The sequence below is a fragment of the Pseudophryne corroboree genome, chromosome 2 (assembly GCF_028390025.1).
Source record: "Pseudophryne corroboree isolate aPseCor3 chromosome 2, aPseCor3.hap2, whole genome shotgun sequence".
Classification (NCBI taxonomy): domain Eukaryota; kingdom Metazoa; phylum Chordata; class Amphibia; order Anura; family Myobatrachidae; genus Pseudophryne; species Pseudophryne corroboree.
In genome coordinates this window covers 649,258,521-649,273,894 of record NC_086445.1, presented here as the reverse complement: position 1 = coordinate 649,273,894, position 15,374 = coordinate 649,258,521, and the positions used below count along the sequence as shown (strand labels likewise).

Sequence of the window (15,374 nt, the reverse complement as noted above, 5' to 3'; positions counted from 1 at the left end):
CACACAAGGAATGCTCCAACAGAGGACAGGACCCACAAAAGCCCTTTGGGGGGACAGAGTGAGAGTATGCCAGCACACACCAGAGCGCTATATAATGCAGGGACTAACTGAGTTATGTCCCCTATAGCTGCTTTTTCTATATAATTTATACAGCGCCTAAATTTAGTGCCCCCCCTCTCTTTTTTTTTACCCTTTTCTGTAGTGTAGACTGCAGGGGAGAGCCAGGGAGCTTCCTTCCAGTGGATCTGTGAAGGAGAAATGGCGCCAGTGTGCTGCAGGAGATAGCTCCGCCCCTTTTCCGCGGCCTATTCTCCCGCTTTTTTCTGGATTCTGGCAGGGGTATTTTCCACATATATAGCCTCTAGGGCTATATATTGTGGTATTTTTGCCAGCCAAGGTGTTATAATTGCTTCTCAGGGCGCCCCCCCCCCCAGCGCCCTGCACCCTCAGTGACCGGAGTGTGAAGTGTGTGTGAGGAGCAATGGCGCACAGCTGCAGTGCTGTGCGCTACCTTGGAGAAGACTGATGTCTTCTGCCGCCGATTTTCCGGACCTCCTCTTGCTTCTGGCTCTGTAAGGGGGACGGCGGCGCGGCTCCGGGACCGAACACCAAGGACTGGGCCTGCGGTCGATCCCTCTGGAGCTAATGGTGTCCAGTAGCCTAAGAAGCCCAATCCGGCTGCAAGCAGGCGAGTTCGCTTCTTCTCCCCTTAGTCCCTCGCTGCAGTGAGCCTGTTGCCAGCAGGTCTCACTGAAAATAAAAAACCTAAGTCTATCTTTCTTTCTAAGAGCTCAGGAGAGCCCCTAGTGTGCATCCAACCTCGGCCGGGCACAAAATCTAACTGAGGCTTGGAGGAGGGTCATAGTGGGAGGAGCCAGTGCACACCAGATAGTCATAAATCTTTCTAGAGTGCCCAGCCTCCTTCGGAGCCCGCTATTCCCCATGGTCCTTACGGAGTTCCCAGCATCCACTAGGACGTCAGAGAAATATATTTCTATCTCCAATGAGGTGTGTGTAGAAGGTTTGGTAATCTTTTAAATAATAGTGGCAGAAAAACAACTCGCACCATTATCTTAAGGAGGTACTCACGGAGCGATCGCTGCTTAAAATCTAAGCAATCTGACTAGATTGCTTAGATTTTAAGCAGTGATCTCTCCGTGTGTACCCACACAGCGATAGCAATGTGCAGCCCACGCATCGCTATCGCTGCTACTAGATTGAGCCTGCATGCAGGCCAACCTAGCAGGTCGCTCCCCCCCCACGTCTCCCCCCGCACGCTCAGCACACATCGCGCTGTGCTGAGCGGTGGGAGAGATGTGTGCTGAGCGGTTCGCTCAGCACACATCTCTCCCACATCGGCCCATGAATACGGGCCTTTAGTGATAGCAGACTGACTGCTCATACACAAAATAACTGTGAGCACATCTTCAAATGCAGAGCTCGTATAACCAAATAAATCAAATGGTGTTTTCTACTTCTGAAGGCAATGTATGTATTAATTGTTAAGATGAAAAAAGTTTGCCAAAGCACTCACCTTCAGAAAGTATCCTCTGCTTCCAGCAACCACCGCACCTTTCTCACCTTCAAAGCCATCCACCATGACCACAAGATCTACATGGGAATATCTTTTACGCTCATCGCAATTTCCCCAGTTGCGCTCAACTGTATTATCGTTGTCCTAAACGTAACAAGCATGTTACAAGGTAAAAGTAAACGGTCACATACTTTTTTTGATACAAAAACATGAAAACATGAAAAGGGCACGTAACACTATTTAGCTTGATTATATTTTTGAATTGATATTTCTGCCACAGTTTTTCAGTTACTTCTTCATGCCTTACTGAGATGGTCCAAACAGAGTCTGGATGGAAAGTGGTTTCAGCAAGCAAGCATGAGTTGTGCAAGATACTAAAGAAACACAAAAGCAAAACAGAACAAAACAAAACCATATGGCTTCAAAATTTAAAAAACTTATTTCCTTTGATGTTTTACGATAGTTAATATAAAATTTCATGTTGGGATCTCAATGGGTAACCCAAGTACCAAAATTCCTCTTATCCTATTTTATGTAATATACTGCAAAATAATGCATCTGCTTGAGATATTACCTCATCATTACTGATTGGCACAGATGGGTGTAGTAGGTTTCCAATTTCACGCAGGCTTTCAAATCTCTCATTCTCTAAACGCAAACGTTCTGCTTCCGTTTCGCCAATTTTCTCATCTACTAGGATCCGAAGACTCTTGATTTGTTTTACGGACAATGTCTGCATTAGAAAAAGGCACAATACAGTGAAGACCAAAAAATTTATAGCAGCCAGAAAAAAATAAATCAAAAACCCCAAAGATATTTATTACCACTACATAAAATTCAACTGAGTCAAGAAGATACTCTAGAATATGAAGCAAAATGTAGTATTACAATTTAAACAGTAGGGACATGACAATTACATTGTGTGTGTGCGTGTGTAAATGGGAAGTAAATTCAGTATTTCACATTAATATATATTAAGGACTGTACATTACAAGCTGATAATTACACCTGTATAGCTGACTAACTAAACAAGCAGTGATAGACCACAAGATAATGGCAGAGACATTCCAACAAATAGATAACTCCGTCAGTGTTACAAGTGATGGCATCCTTTATTTTGTATTGTGTTTTAGTGACTTGTGATATGAACTCCCTTATTGGTGTGGCTGATGTGTTTTTTTTTTACCAATAAGGGAGTTCATATCACAATGTCCCTGCCATATACAGTATGTTGGCTAAACAAAAAGAAAACTGAAAACCTGTATAATGGAGCATATATACACAACATGAAAAGAGGATTACAAACACACAGTGTTTCTAAACATTTTCTGGACCATAATGACAAAAACCCAACAGGAATAAAATAAGAATTTACTTACCGATAATTCTATTTCTCGGAGTCCGTAGTGGATGCTGGGGTTCCTGAAAGGACCATGGGGAATAGCGGCTCCGCAGGAGACAGGGCACAAAAAGTAAAGCTTTCCGATCAGGTGGTGTGCACTGGCTCCTCCCCCTATGACCCTCCTCCAAGCCTCAGTTAGGTACTGTGCCCGGACGAGCGTACACAATAAGGGAGGAATTTTGAATCCCGGGTAAGACTCATACCAGCCACACCAATCACACCGTACAACTTGTGATCAAAACCCAGTTAACAGTATGATAACAGAGGAGCCTCTGAAAGATGGCTTCCTAAACAATAACCCGAATTAGTTAACAATAACTATGTACAATTATTGCAGATAATCCGCACTTGGGATGGGCGCCCAGCATCCACTACGGACTCCGAGAAATAGAATTATCGGTAAGTAAATTCTTATTTTCTCTATCGTCCTAGTGGATGCTGGGGTTCCTGAAAGGACCATGGGGATTATACCAAAGCTCCCAAACGGGCGGGAGAGTGCGGATGACTCTGCAGCACCGAATGAGAGAACTCCAGGTCCTCCTTAGCCAGAGTATCAAATTTGTAAAATTTTACAAACGTGTTCTCCCCTGACCACGTAGCTGCTCGGCAAAGTTGTAATGCCGAGACCCCTCGGGCAGCCGCCCAAGATGAGCCCACCTTCCTTGTGGAGTGGGCCTTAACAGATTTAGGCTGTGGCAGGCCTGCCACAGAATGTGCAAGTTGGATTGTGCTACAGATCCAACGAGCAATCGTCTGCTTAGACGCAGGAGCACCCATCTTGTTGGGTGCATACAATATAAACAACGAGTCAGATTTTCTGACTCCAGCTGTCCTTGCAATATATATTTTTAATGCTCTGACAACGTCCAGTAACTTGGAGTCCTCCAAGTCACTTGTAGCCGCAGGCACTACAATAGGCTGGTTCAGACGAAATGCTGACACCACCTTAGGGAGAAAATGCGGACGAGTCCGCAGTTCTGCCCTGTCCGAATGGAAAATCAGATATGGGCTTTTGTAAGATAAAGCTGCCAGTTCTGACACTCTCCTGGCCGAAGCCAGGGCTAGTAACATGGTCACTTTCCATGTGAGATATTTTAAATCCACCTTTTTTAGTGGTTCAAACCAATGAGATTTTAGAAATTCCAAAACCACATTGAGATCCCACGGTGCCACTGGAGGCACCACAGGAGGCTGTATATGCAGCACTCCCTTAACAAAAGTCTGGACTTCAGGAACTGAAGCCAATTCTTTTTGAAAGAAAATCGACAGGGCCGAAATTTGAACCTTAATAGATCCCAATTTGAGACCCATAGACAATCCTGATTGCAGGAAATGTAGGAATCGACCCAGTTGAAATTCCTCCGTCGGAGCACTCCGATCCTCGTACCACGCAACATATCTTCGCCAAATGCGGTGATAGTGTTGCACGGTTACTTCCTTCCTTGCTTTAATCAAAGTAGGAATGACTTCTTCCGGCATGCCTTTTTCCTTTAGGATCCGGCGTTCAACCGCCATGCCGTCAAACGCAGCCGCGGTAAGTCTTGAAACAGACAGGGACCCTGCTGAAGCAAGTCCCTCCTTAGAGGTAGAGGCCACGGATCTTCCGTGATCATCTCTTGAAGTTCCGGGTACCAAGTCCTTCTTGGCCAATCCGGAACCACTAGTATCGTTCTTACGCCTCTTTGCCGTATAATTCTCAATACTTTTGGTATGAGAGGCAGAGGAGGAAACACATACACCGACTGGTACACCCAAGGCGCTACCAGCGCGTCCACAGCTATTGCCTGCGGATCTCTTGACCTGGCGCAATACCTGTCCAGTTTTTTGTTGAGGCGAGACGCCATCATGTCCACCATTGGTCTTTCCCAACGGGTTACCAGCATGTGGAAGACTTCTGGATGAAGTCCCCACTCTCCCGGGTGAAGGTCGTGTCTGCTGAGGAAGTCTGCTTCCTAGTTGTCCATTCCCGGGATGAACACTGCTGACAGTGCTATCACATGATTCTCTGCCCAGCGAAGAATCCTTGCAGCTTCTGCCATTGCACTCCTGCTTCTTGTGCCGCCCTGTCTGTTTACATGGGCGACTGCCGTGATGTTGTCCGACTGGATCAACACCGGTTTTCCTTGAAGCAGAGGTTCTGCCTGGCTTAGAGCATTGTAGATTGCTCTTAGTTCCAGAATGTTTATGTGAAGAGACGTTTCCAGGCTCGTCCACACTCCCTGGAAGTTTCTTCCTTGTGTGACTGCTCCCCAGCCTCTCAGGCTGGCGTCCGTGGTCACCAGGATCCAATCCTGTATGCCGAATCTGCGGCCCTCCAATAGATGAGCACTCTGCAACCACCACAGAAGAGATACCCTTGTCCTTGGAGACAGGGTTATCCGCTGGTGCATCTGAAGATGCGACCCTGACCATTTGTCCAACAGATCCCTCTGAAAAATTCGTGCATGGAATCTGCCGAATGGAATTGCTTCGTAAGAAGCCACCATTTTTCCCAGGACTCTTGTGCATTGATGTACAGACACCTTTCCTGGTTTTAGGAGGTTCCTGACAAGCTCGGATAACTCCTTGGCTTTTTCCTCCGGGAGAAAAACCTTTTTCTGAACCGTGTCCAGAATCATCCCTAGGAACAGCAGACGAGTTGTCGGCATTAACTGGGATTTTGGAATATTCAGAATCCAGCCGTGCTGTTTTAGCACTTCTTGAGACAGTGCTAATCCCATCTCTAGCTGTTCTCTGGACCTTGCCCTTATTAGGAGATCGTCCAAGTATGGGATAATTAATACGCCTTTTCTTCGAAGAATCATCATCATCTCAGCCCTTACCTTTGTAAAGACCCGAGGTGCCGTGGACAATCCGAACGGCAGCGTCTGAAACCGATAGTGACAGTTTTGTACAACGAACCTGAGGTACCCCTGGTGTGAGGGGTAAATTGGAACGTGGAGGTACGCATCCTTGATGTCCAAGGACACCATAAAGTCCCCTTCTTCCAGGTTCGCTATCACTGCTCTGAGTGACTCCATTTTGAACTTGAACTTCTTTATGTACAGGTTCAAGGACTTCAGATTTAGAATAGGTATTACCGAGCCGTCCGGCTTCGGTACCACAAATAGAGTGGAATAATACCCCTTTCCCTGTTGTAGAAGAGGTACCTTGACTATCACCTGCTGAGAGTACAGCTTGTGAATGGCTTCCAAAACCGTCTCCCTTTCGGAGGGGGACGTTGGTAAAGCAGACTTCAGGAAACGGCGAGGCGGATCTGTCTCTAGTTCCAACCTGTACCCCTGAGATATTATCTGCAGGATCCAGGGATCTACCTGCGAGTGAGCCCACTGCGCGCTGAAATTCTTGAGACGACCGCCCACCGCCCCCGAGTCCGCTTGAGAAGCCCCAGCGTCATGCTGAGGCTTTTGTAGAAGCGGGGGAGGGCTTCTGTTCCTGGGAAGGAGCTGCCTGTTGGTGTCTCTTCCCCCTTCCTCTGCCTCGTGGCAGATATGAATATCCCTTTGCTCTCTTGTTTTTAAAGGAACGAAAGGGCTGCGGTTGAAAAGTCGGTGTCTTTTTCTGTTGGGGAGTAGCTTGAGGTAAAAAAGGTGGATTTCCCGGCTGTAGCCGTGGCCACCAAATCTGATAGACCGACTCCAAATAACTCCTCCCCTTTATACGGCAAAACTTCCATATGCCGTTTTGAGTCCGCATCGCCTGACCACTGTCGCGTCCATAAACTTCTTCTGGCCGAAATGGACATAGCACTTACCCGTGATGCCAGTGTGCAGATATCCCTCTGTGCATCACGCATATAAAGAAATGCATCCTTTATTTGCTCTAAAGACAGTAAAACATTGTCCCTATCCAGGGTATCAATATTTTCAATCAGGGACTCTGACCAAGCTACTCCAGCACTGCACATCCAGGCTGTCGCTATAGCTGGTCGTAGTATAACACCTGTATGTGTGTATATACTTTTTTGGATATTTTCCATCCTCCTATCTGCTGGATCTTTAAGTGCGGCCGTCTCAGGAGAGGGTAACGCCACTTGTTTAGATAAGCGTGTGAGCGCCTTGTCCACCCTAGGAGGTGTTTCCCAGCGCGCCCTAACCTCTGGCGGGAAAGGGTATAAAGCCAATAACTTCTTTGAAATTAGCATCTTTTTATCGGGGGCAACCCACGCTTCATCACATACATCATTTAGTTCTTCTGATTCAGGAAAAACTATAGGTAGTTTTTTCACACCCCACATAATACCCTGTTTAGTGGTACCTGTAGTATCAGCTAAATGTAACGCCTCCTTCATTGCCAAAATCATATAACGTGTGGCCCTACTGGAAAATACGGTTGATTCGTCACCGTCGCCACTGGAATCAGTGCCTGTGTCTGGGTCTGTGTCGACCGACTGAGGCAAAGGGCGTTTTACAGCCCCTGACGGTGTTTGAGGCGCCTGGACAGGCACTAACTGATTGTCCGGCCGTCTCATGTCGTCAAACGACTGCTTTAGCGTGTTGACACTATCCCGTAATTCCATAAATAAAGGCATCCATTCTGGTGTCGACCCCCTAGGAGGTGACATCCCCATATTTGGCAATTGCTCCGCCTCCACACCAATATCGTCCTCATACATGTCGACACACACGTACCGACACACAGCAGACACACAGGGAATGCTCTTAACGAAGACAGGACCCCACTAGCCCTTTGGGGAGACAGAGGGAGAGTTTGCCAGCACACACCAAAAGCGCTATATATGACAGGGATAGCCTTATAATAAGTGCTCCCTGTATAGCTGCTTTTATAATATAATTTTTGCCACTATTTTGCCCCCCCTCTCTTGTTTTACCCTGTTTCTGTAGTGCAGTGCAGGGGAGAGACCTGGGAGCCGTCCTGACCAGCGGAGCGGTGTAAGGAAAATGGCGCTGTGTGCTGAGGAGATAGGCCCCGCCCCTTTTTCGGCGGGCTCGTCTCCCGCTCTTTAGTGTATTCTGGCAGGGGTTAAATATCTCCATATAGCCCCCGGAGGCTATATGTGAGGTATTTTTTAGCCAAATAGGTTTTCATTTGCCTCCCAGGGCGCTCCCCTCCCAGCGCCCTGCACCCTCAGTGACTGCCGTGTGAAGTGTGCTGAGAGGAAAATGGCGCACAGCTGCAGTGCTGTGCGCTACCTTTAGAAGACTGAGGAGTCTTCTGCCGCCGATTCTGGACCTCTTCATGTTTCAGCATCTGCAAGGGGGCCGGCGGCGAGGCTCCGGTGACCATCCAGGCTGTACCTGTGATCGTCCCTCTGGAGCTGATGTCCAGTAGCCAAGAAGCCAATCCATCCTGCACGCAGGTGAGTTCACTTCTTCTCCCCTAAGTCCCTCGTTGCAGTGATCCTGTTGCCAGCAGGACTCACTGTAAAATAAAAAACCTAAGCTAAACTTTCTCTAAGCAGCTCTTTAGGAGAGCCACCTAGATTGCACCCTTCTCGGCCGGGCACAAAAATCTAACTGAGGCTTGGAGGAGGGTCATAGGGGGAGGAGCCAGTGCACACCACCTGATCGGAAAGCTTTACTTTTTGTGCCCTGTCTCCTGCGGAGCCGCTATTCCCCATGGTCCTTTCAGGAACCCCAGCATCCACTAGGACGATAGAGAAAGTTTGTTGGAATTTAAAAAAAAATAGCAACATTAGAGAGATGGAAAGATTTCAGATTCATTCAAAAAGAAAGAAACGGAATGGATATTCACTTTACAAACCTTCCAACCATCGCGTTTAAATGTAGACATCGAACTAAATATGTTTTTCAGATAGAAAATAATAGAAAAAAATAGAAAACCAAAAAAAATCCCAAAGAATGAAAAAAAATTCACATATTTATAATAGATATATTTATTTTAAATATGATAATTAATTTTTATTACACACACAACTTAATTTCGCATTAGAGTGCAATACCTCAATAAATAATATTTAGCCATGTGCATACCGCCTTTTTAATACAACTTTCTGGGAGAGACTTCTGGGATTTTAACAGGATTCAATAAAGTTTTTTTTATATAAAAGGGAAAGCTGGCTAAACCTGCGCCATCCTTGACAAGGGACCTGTAGCCTAAAACGCTCAGGTACTGAGACTGTATTCCCAGATCATGCTGCCGAGCTGCTATTTAGATCAGGACTACAAGCAGTACATTGCGCTGCACGGATCACAGGAGCCACGGCTGGAGCGGGAGAACCAGCCGCAGGAGTCCAATGTTTAAACATAACGGACAAGGTTGGTAGAATAGGGAAAGTTAGTCTACATAAGACTCTCTGAATAAGATCTGCTCCTTATCACACGGCATAAAAAACTGAACCCTTATTATCAACTGGGGACCGCAGCAACTGGATAAAAGGGCTGTTAACATTATATAACTCACCTTTTTCCTTACAGGTATTGCACTAATAAAAATAAGATTTTAAACCTACCGGTAAATCTTTTTCTCGTAGTCCGTAGAGGATGCTGGGGACTCCGTAAGGACCATGGGGATAGACGGGTTCCGCAGGAGACATGGGCACTTTAAGAAAGACTTTAGGTATGGGTGTGCACTGGCTCCTCCCTCTATGCTCCTCCTCCAGACCTCCTCCCTCTATGCCCCTCCTCCAGACCTCAGTTAGAGAAACTGTGCCCAGAGGAGACAGACAGTACGAGGAAAGGATTTTTGTTAAACCAAGGGCAAGATTCATACCAGCCCACACCATTCACACCGTATAACTTGTGATAAACTAACCAGTTAACAGTATGAAAAACCAACACAGCATCAGTCGGAGACCGATGAAAACTATAACATAACCCTTATGTAAGCAAAACTATATACAAGTCTTGCAGAAGTAGTCCGCACTTGGGACGGGCGCCTAGCATCCTCTACGGACTACGAGAAAAAGATTTAACGGTAGGTTTAAAATCTTATTTTCTCTTACGTCCTAGAGGATGCTGGGGATTATACCAAAGCTCCCAAACGGGCGGGAGAGTGCGGATGACTCTGCAGCACCGATTGAGCAAACAGGAGGTCCTTCTCAGCCAGGGTATCAAACTTGTAGAACTTTGCAAAGGTGTTTGAACCCGACCAAGTAGCAGCTCGGCACAACTGTAGTGCCGAGACCCCTCGGGCATCCTAGTGGAATGGGCCTTGACCGATTTTGGTAACGGCAATCCAGCCGTCGCATGTGCCTGCTGAATCGTGTTACAGATCCAGCGAGCAATAGTCTGCTTTGAAGCAGGAGCGCCAACCTTGTTGGCTGCATACAGGACAAACAGTGCATTCTGGCCACGTAAATTTTCAAAGCCCTGACCACATCAAGGGACTCGGAAACCTCCAAGTCTCTTGTAGCCACAGGCACCACAATAGGTTGGTTCATATGAAAAGACAACACCACCTTAGGCAAAAATTGAGGACAGGTCCGCAATTCCGCTCTATCCATATGGAAAACTAGATAGGGGCTTTTATGAGACAAAGCCGCCAATTCCGACACTTGCCTAGCCGAAGCCAAGGCTAACAACATGACCACTTTCCAAGTGAGATATTTTAACTCCACCGTTTTAAGTGGTTCAAACCAGTGTGACTTAAGGAAACTCAACACCACGTTAAGGTCCCAAGGCGCCACCGGAGGTACAAAAGGAGGCTGAATATGCAGCACTCCCTTCACAAAAGTCTGTACTTCTGGGAGAGAAGCCAATTCCTTTTGAAAGAAAATGGATAAGGCCGAAATCTGAACCTTAATGGAGCCTAATTTTAGGCCCAAATTCACTCCAGTTTGTAGGAAGTGAAGGAAACGGCCCAGATGGAATTCTTCCGTAGGAGCATTCCTGGCTCCAAGAAACATATTTTCGCCATATACGGTGATAATGTTTAGCTGTCACGTCCTTCCTAGCCTTTATCAGAGTAGGAATGACCTCATCCAGAATGCCCTTTTCCGCTAGGATCCGGCGTTCAACCGCCATGCCGTCAAACGCAGCCGCGGTAAGTCTTGGAACAGACAGGGCACCTGTTGCAACCGGTCCTGTCTTAGAGGAAGAGGCCGGATCTTCTGTGAGCATCTCCTGCAGATCCGGATACCAGGGCCTTCGTGGCCAATCTGGAACAATTAGAATTGTCCGTATTCCTCTTTTTCTTATTATTCTCAACACCTTTGGGATGAGAGGAAGAGGAGGAAATACATAGACCGACTGGAACACCCATGGTGTCACTAGGGCGTCCACAGCTACCGCCTGAGGGTCTCTTGACCCGGCGCAATACCTCTGTAGCTTTTTGTTGAGGCAGGACGCCATCATGTCTATCTGGGGGCAGTCCCCACTGACTTGCAATCTGTGCGAAGACTTCTGATGAAGTCCCCACTCTCCTGGATGCAGGTCGTGTCTGCTGAGGAAGTCTGCTTCCCAGTTGTCCACTCCCGGAATGAACACTGCTGACAGTGCGCTTACATGATTTTCAGCCCAGCGAAGAATCCTGGTGGCTTCCGCCATTGCCACTCTGCTCCTTGTGCCACCCTGGTGGTTTACATGAGCCACTGCGGTGATGTTGTCTGACTGGATCAGAACTGTTAAGCCGCGAAGCAAGGTCTCCGCTTAACGAAGGGCGCTGTATATGGCCCTCAGCTCCAGGACGTTGATGTGAAGACAAGTCTCTTGACTTGACCAAAGACCCTGGAAGGTTTCTTCCTTGTGTGACTGCTCCCCAACCTCGGAGGCTCGCGTCCGTGGTCACCAGTACCCAGTCCTGAATGCCGAACCTGCGGCCCTCTAGAAGGTGAGCACTCTGCAGCCACCACAGGAGAGATACCCTGGCCCTGGGGGACAGTGTGATCAGCTGATGAATCTGTAGATGTGACCCGGACCACTTGTCCAATAGGTCCCATTGGAAGGTCTTCGCATGGAACCTGCCGAACGGAATGGCCTCGTAAGATGACACCTGTTTTGGTTTTAATAGGTTCCTGACCAGAGTCATGAGCTCCTGAGCTTTTTCCGTCGTAAGAAAAACCTTTTTCTGGTCCGTATCCAGAATCATGCCCAAGAAGGTCAGACGAGTCGTAGGAACCAGCTGTGACTTCGGGATATTGAGAATACAATACAAAGTGACACGCTGTTCAGTAACTGCTCTCGTGATCTCGCTTTTATGAGGAGATCGTCCAAGTACGGGATAATTGTGACACCATGCTTGCGCAGGAGCACCATCATTTCCGCCATTATCTTGGTGAAAATTCTCGGGGCCGTGGAAAGCCCAAACGGCAACGTCTGAAATTGGTAATGACAATCCTGTACCACAAATCTCAGGTATGCCTGATGAGGTGGATATATGGGAACATGAAGGTACGCATCCTTTATGTCCAGAGATACCATAAAATCCCCCCCTTCCAGGCTGGCGATGACCGCCCTGAGCGATTCCATCTTGAACTTGAACCTTTTCAAGTATAGGTTCAGGGATTTTAAATTTAAAAAGGGTCTGAACGAACCGTCCGGTTTCTGGACTACAAACAGGGTTGAATAATGGGGGTCATTCCGAGTTGTTCGTTCGTTTCTTTTTTCTCGCAACGGAGCGATTAGTCGCTCATGCGCAATGTCCGCAGTGCGACTGCGCCAAGTAAATTTGCTATGCAGTTAGGTATTTTACTCACGGCATTACAAGGTTTTTTCTTCGTTCTGGTGATCGTAATGTGATTGACAGGAAGTGGGTGTTTCTGGGCGGAAACTGGCCGTTTTATGGGTGTGTGCGAAAAAACGCTACCGTTTCTGGGAAAAACGCGGGAGTGGCTGGAGAAACGGAGAAGTGTCTGGGCGAACGCTGGGTGTGTTTGTGACGTCAAACCAGGAACGAAACTGACTGAACTGATCGCAGTTGCCGAGTAAGTGTGGAGCTACTCAGAAACTGCTAAGAAGTGTCTATTCGCAATTTTGCTAATCTTTCGTTCGCAATTTTGATAAGCTAAGATTCACTCCCAGTAGGCGGCGGCTTAGCGTGTGCAAAGCTGCTAAAAGCAGCTTGCGAGCGAACAACTCGGAATGAGGGCCAATATCCCTTCCCTTGTTGAAGTAGGGGAACCTTGACCAGCACCTGTTGAAGATACAATTTGTGAATTGCATTTAACACTACATCCCTTTCTGGGGGAGAAGTCGGCAGGGCCGATTTGAAAAACCGGCGTGGAGGCACCTCTTCGAATTCCAGCTTGTAACCCTGGGAAACAATTTCTATTGCCCAGGGATCCACCTGTGAGTGAACCCAGATGTGGCTGAAAAGTCGAAGATGTGCCCCCACTGGGGCGGACTCCCTCAGTGGAGCCCCAGCGTTATGCGGTGGATTTTGTAGAGGCCGGGGAGGACTTCTGTTCCTGAGAACTAGCTGTGTTGTGCAGCTTCTTTCCTCTTCCCTTACCTCTGGCAAGAAAGGACGCACCTCGTACTTTCTTGTTTCTCTGTGACCGAAAGGACTGCATCTGATAATGTGGCGCTTTCTTAGGCTGTGAGGGAATATAAGGCAAAAAATTGGATTTACCAGCTGTAGATGTGGAGACCAGGTCCGAGAGACCTTCTCCAAACAATTCCTCACCCTTGTAAGGTAAAACCTCCATATGCCTTTTTGAGTCGGCATCACCTGTCCATTGCCGGGTCCACAGGACTCGTCTAGCCGAAATCGACTTAGCGTTGATTCTAGAACCCAATAGACCAATGTCTCTTTGAGCATCTCTCATATATAAGACAGCATCCTTTATATGTCCTAGGGTCAATAAGATGGTATCCTTATCTAAGGTTTCAATTTCCGCTGATAAGGTATCCATCCATGCCGCTACAGCGCTACACACCCAGGCCGACGCAATAGCCGGTCTGAGTAAGGTACCCGAATGCATGTAAATGGACTTCAAGGTAACCTCCTGCTTGCGATCAGCAGGATCCCTGAGGGTAGCCGTATCCTGGGATGGCAGCGCTATCTTCTTGGATAAGCGTGTCAACGCTTTGTCCACCCTAGGGGAGGATTCCCACCGTATCCTGTCCGTTGGCGGGAAAGGATAAGCCATAAGAATCCTTTTGGGAATCTGCAGTTTTTTGTCTGGAGATTCCCAAGCTTTTTCACATAACTCGTTCAGCTCATGTGAGGGAGGAAAGGTTACCTCAGGTTTCTTTTCCTTATACATGTGTACCCTCGTGTCAGGGACAGGGGGTTCCTCTGTGATATGCAAAACATCTTTTATTGCAATAATCATATATCGAATACATTTAGCCAATTTTGGCTGTAACTTTGCATCATCGTAGTCGACACTGGGGTCAGAATCCGTGTCGGTATCTGTGTCTACTATTTGGGATAGTGGGCGCTTTTGAGACCCCGAAGGGACAGACATGGGTTGATTCTCTGGCTGTTCCCTAGCTTCAGCTTTGTCTAATCTTTTGTGCAATAAATTTACATTAGCACTTAAAACATTCCACATATCCATCCAGTCAGGTGTCGGCGTTGTCGACGAAGACACCACATTCATTTTCTCCTACTCCTCCCCCTGAAAGCCTTCTACCTCAGACATGTCGACACACCACCCACTCAGGGAATCCTCTTATCTGAAGACAGTTCCCCAAGGCCCTTTGGAGAGAGAGAGAGAGAGAGAGAGAGAGAGAGAGAGAGAGAGAGAGAGAGAGAGAGAGAGAGAGAGAGAGAGAGAGAGAGAGAGAGAGAGAGAGAGAGAGAGAGAGAGAGTATGCCAGCACACACCTAGCGCTATAAGACTCAGGAAAAACACTATAAATATATGTTTACCCAGTAGCGCTTTTTGTACATATATATATGCGCCAAATTATGTGCGCCCCCCCCCCCCTTCTTTAAAACCCTCTTTCACCGTGGAATAAGCAGGGGAGAGTCCGGGGAGCTTCCTCTTAGCGCTGTGCTGTGGAGAAAATGGCGCTGGTGAGTGCTGAGGGAGAAGCCCCGCCCCCTCGGCGGCGGGCTTCTGTCCCGCTCAAATATACTAAAAACTGGCGGGGGCTCTTTATATATATAGTGCCCAGCTGTATGTATATATATATATATATATATATATATATATATATATATTATATATTTTTTTTTTGCCAAAGAGAGGTTCATATATGCTGCCCAGGGCGCGAGCCGCGCCCCCCCCCCCCCCCCTTACAGTGACTGCCGTGTGTGAGGTGTATGGGAGCAATGGCGCACAGCTTTACCGCTGTGCATTACCTCAGTAAAGATCATGAAGTCTTCTGCCGCCTCTGAAGTCTTCTTTTCTTCTCATACTCACCCGGCTTCTACCTTCCGGCTCTGTGAGGAGGACGGCGGCGCGGCTCTTGGACGGACGGCGAGGGTGAGACATGCGTACCGATCCCTCTGGAGCTAATGGTGTCCACTCACAGAAGTAGGTCTGCTTCTCTCTGCTCAGTCGATGCAGGGAGTCTGTTGCCAGCAGGCTCCCTGAAAATAAAAAACCTAACAAATATACTTTCT

The 15,374-nt window shown here is 47.5% G+C and overlaps 1 protein-coding gene across 1 annotated transcript in view; it reads right to left on the bottom strand.

The window, feature by feature from the left end:
• SARS1 (seryl-tRNA synthetase 1) overlaps positions 1 to 15,374 on the bottom strand; it is a 272,219-nt gene that overhangs the window by 159,944 nt on the left and 96,901 nt on the right. The window contains exons 4-5 of the mRNA XM_063954995.1: positions 2,109 to 2,267; positions 1,535 to 1,678 (exon numbers count right to left, since the gene is read on the bottom strand). Of these exons, the coding sequence (XP_063811065.1) occupies positions 1,535 to 1,678; positions 2,109 to 2,267 (303 nt within the window). The remainder of the gene's footprint in view (positions 1 to 1,534; positions 1,679 to 2,108; positions 2,268 to 15,374) is intronic.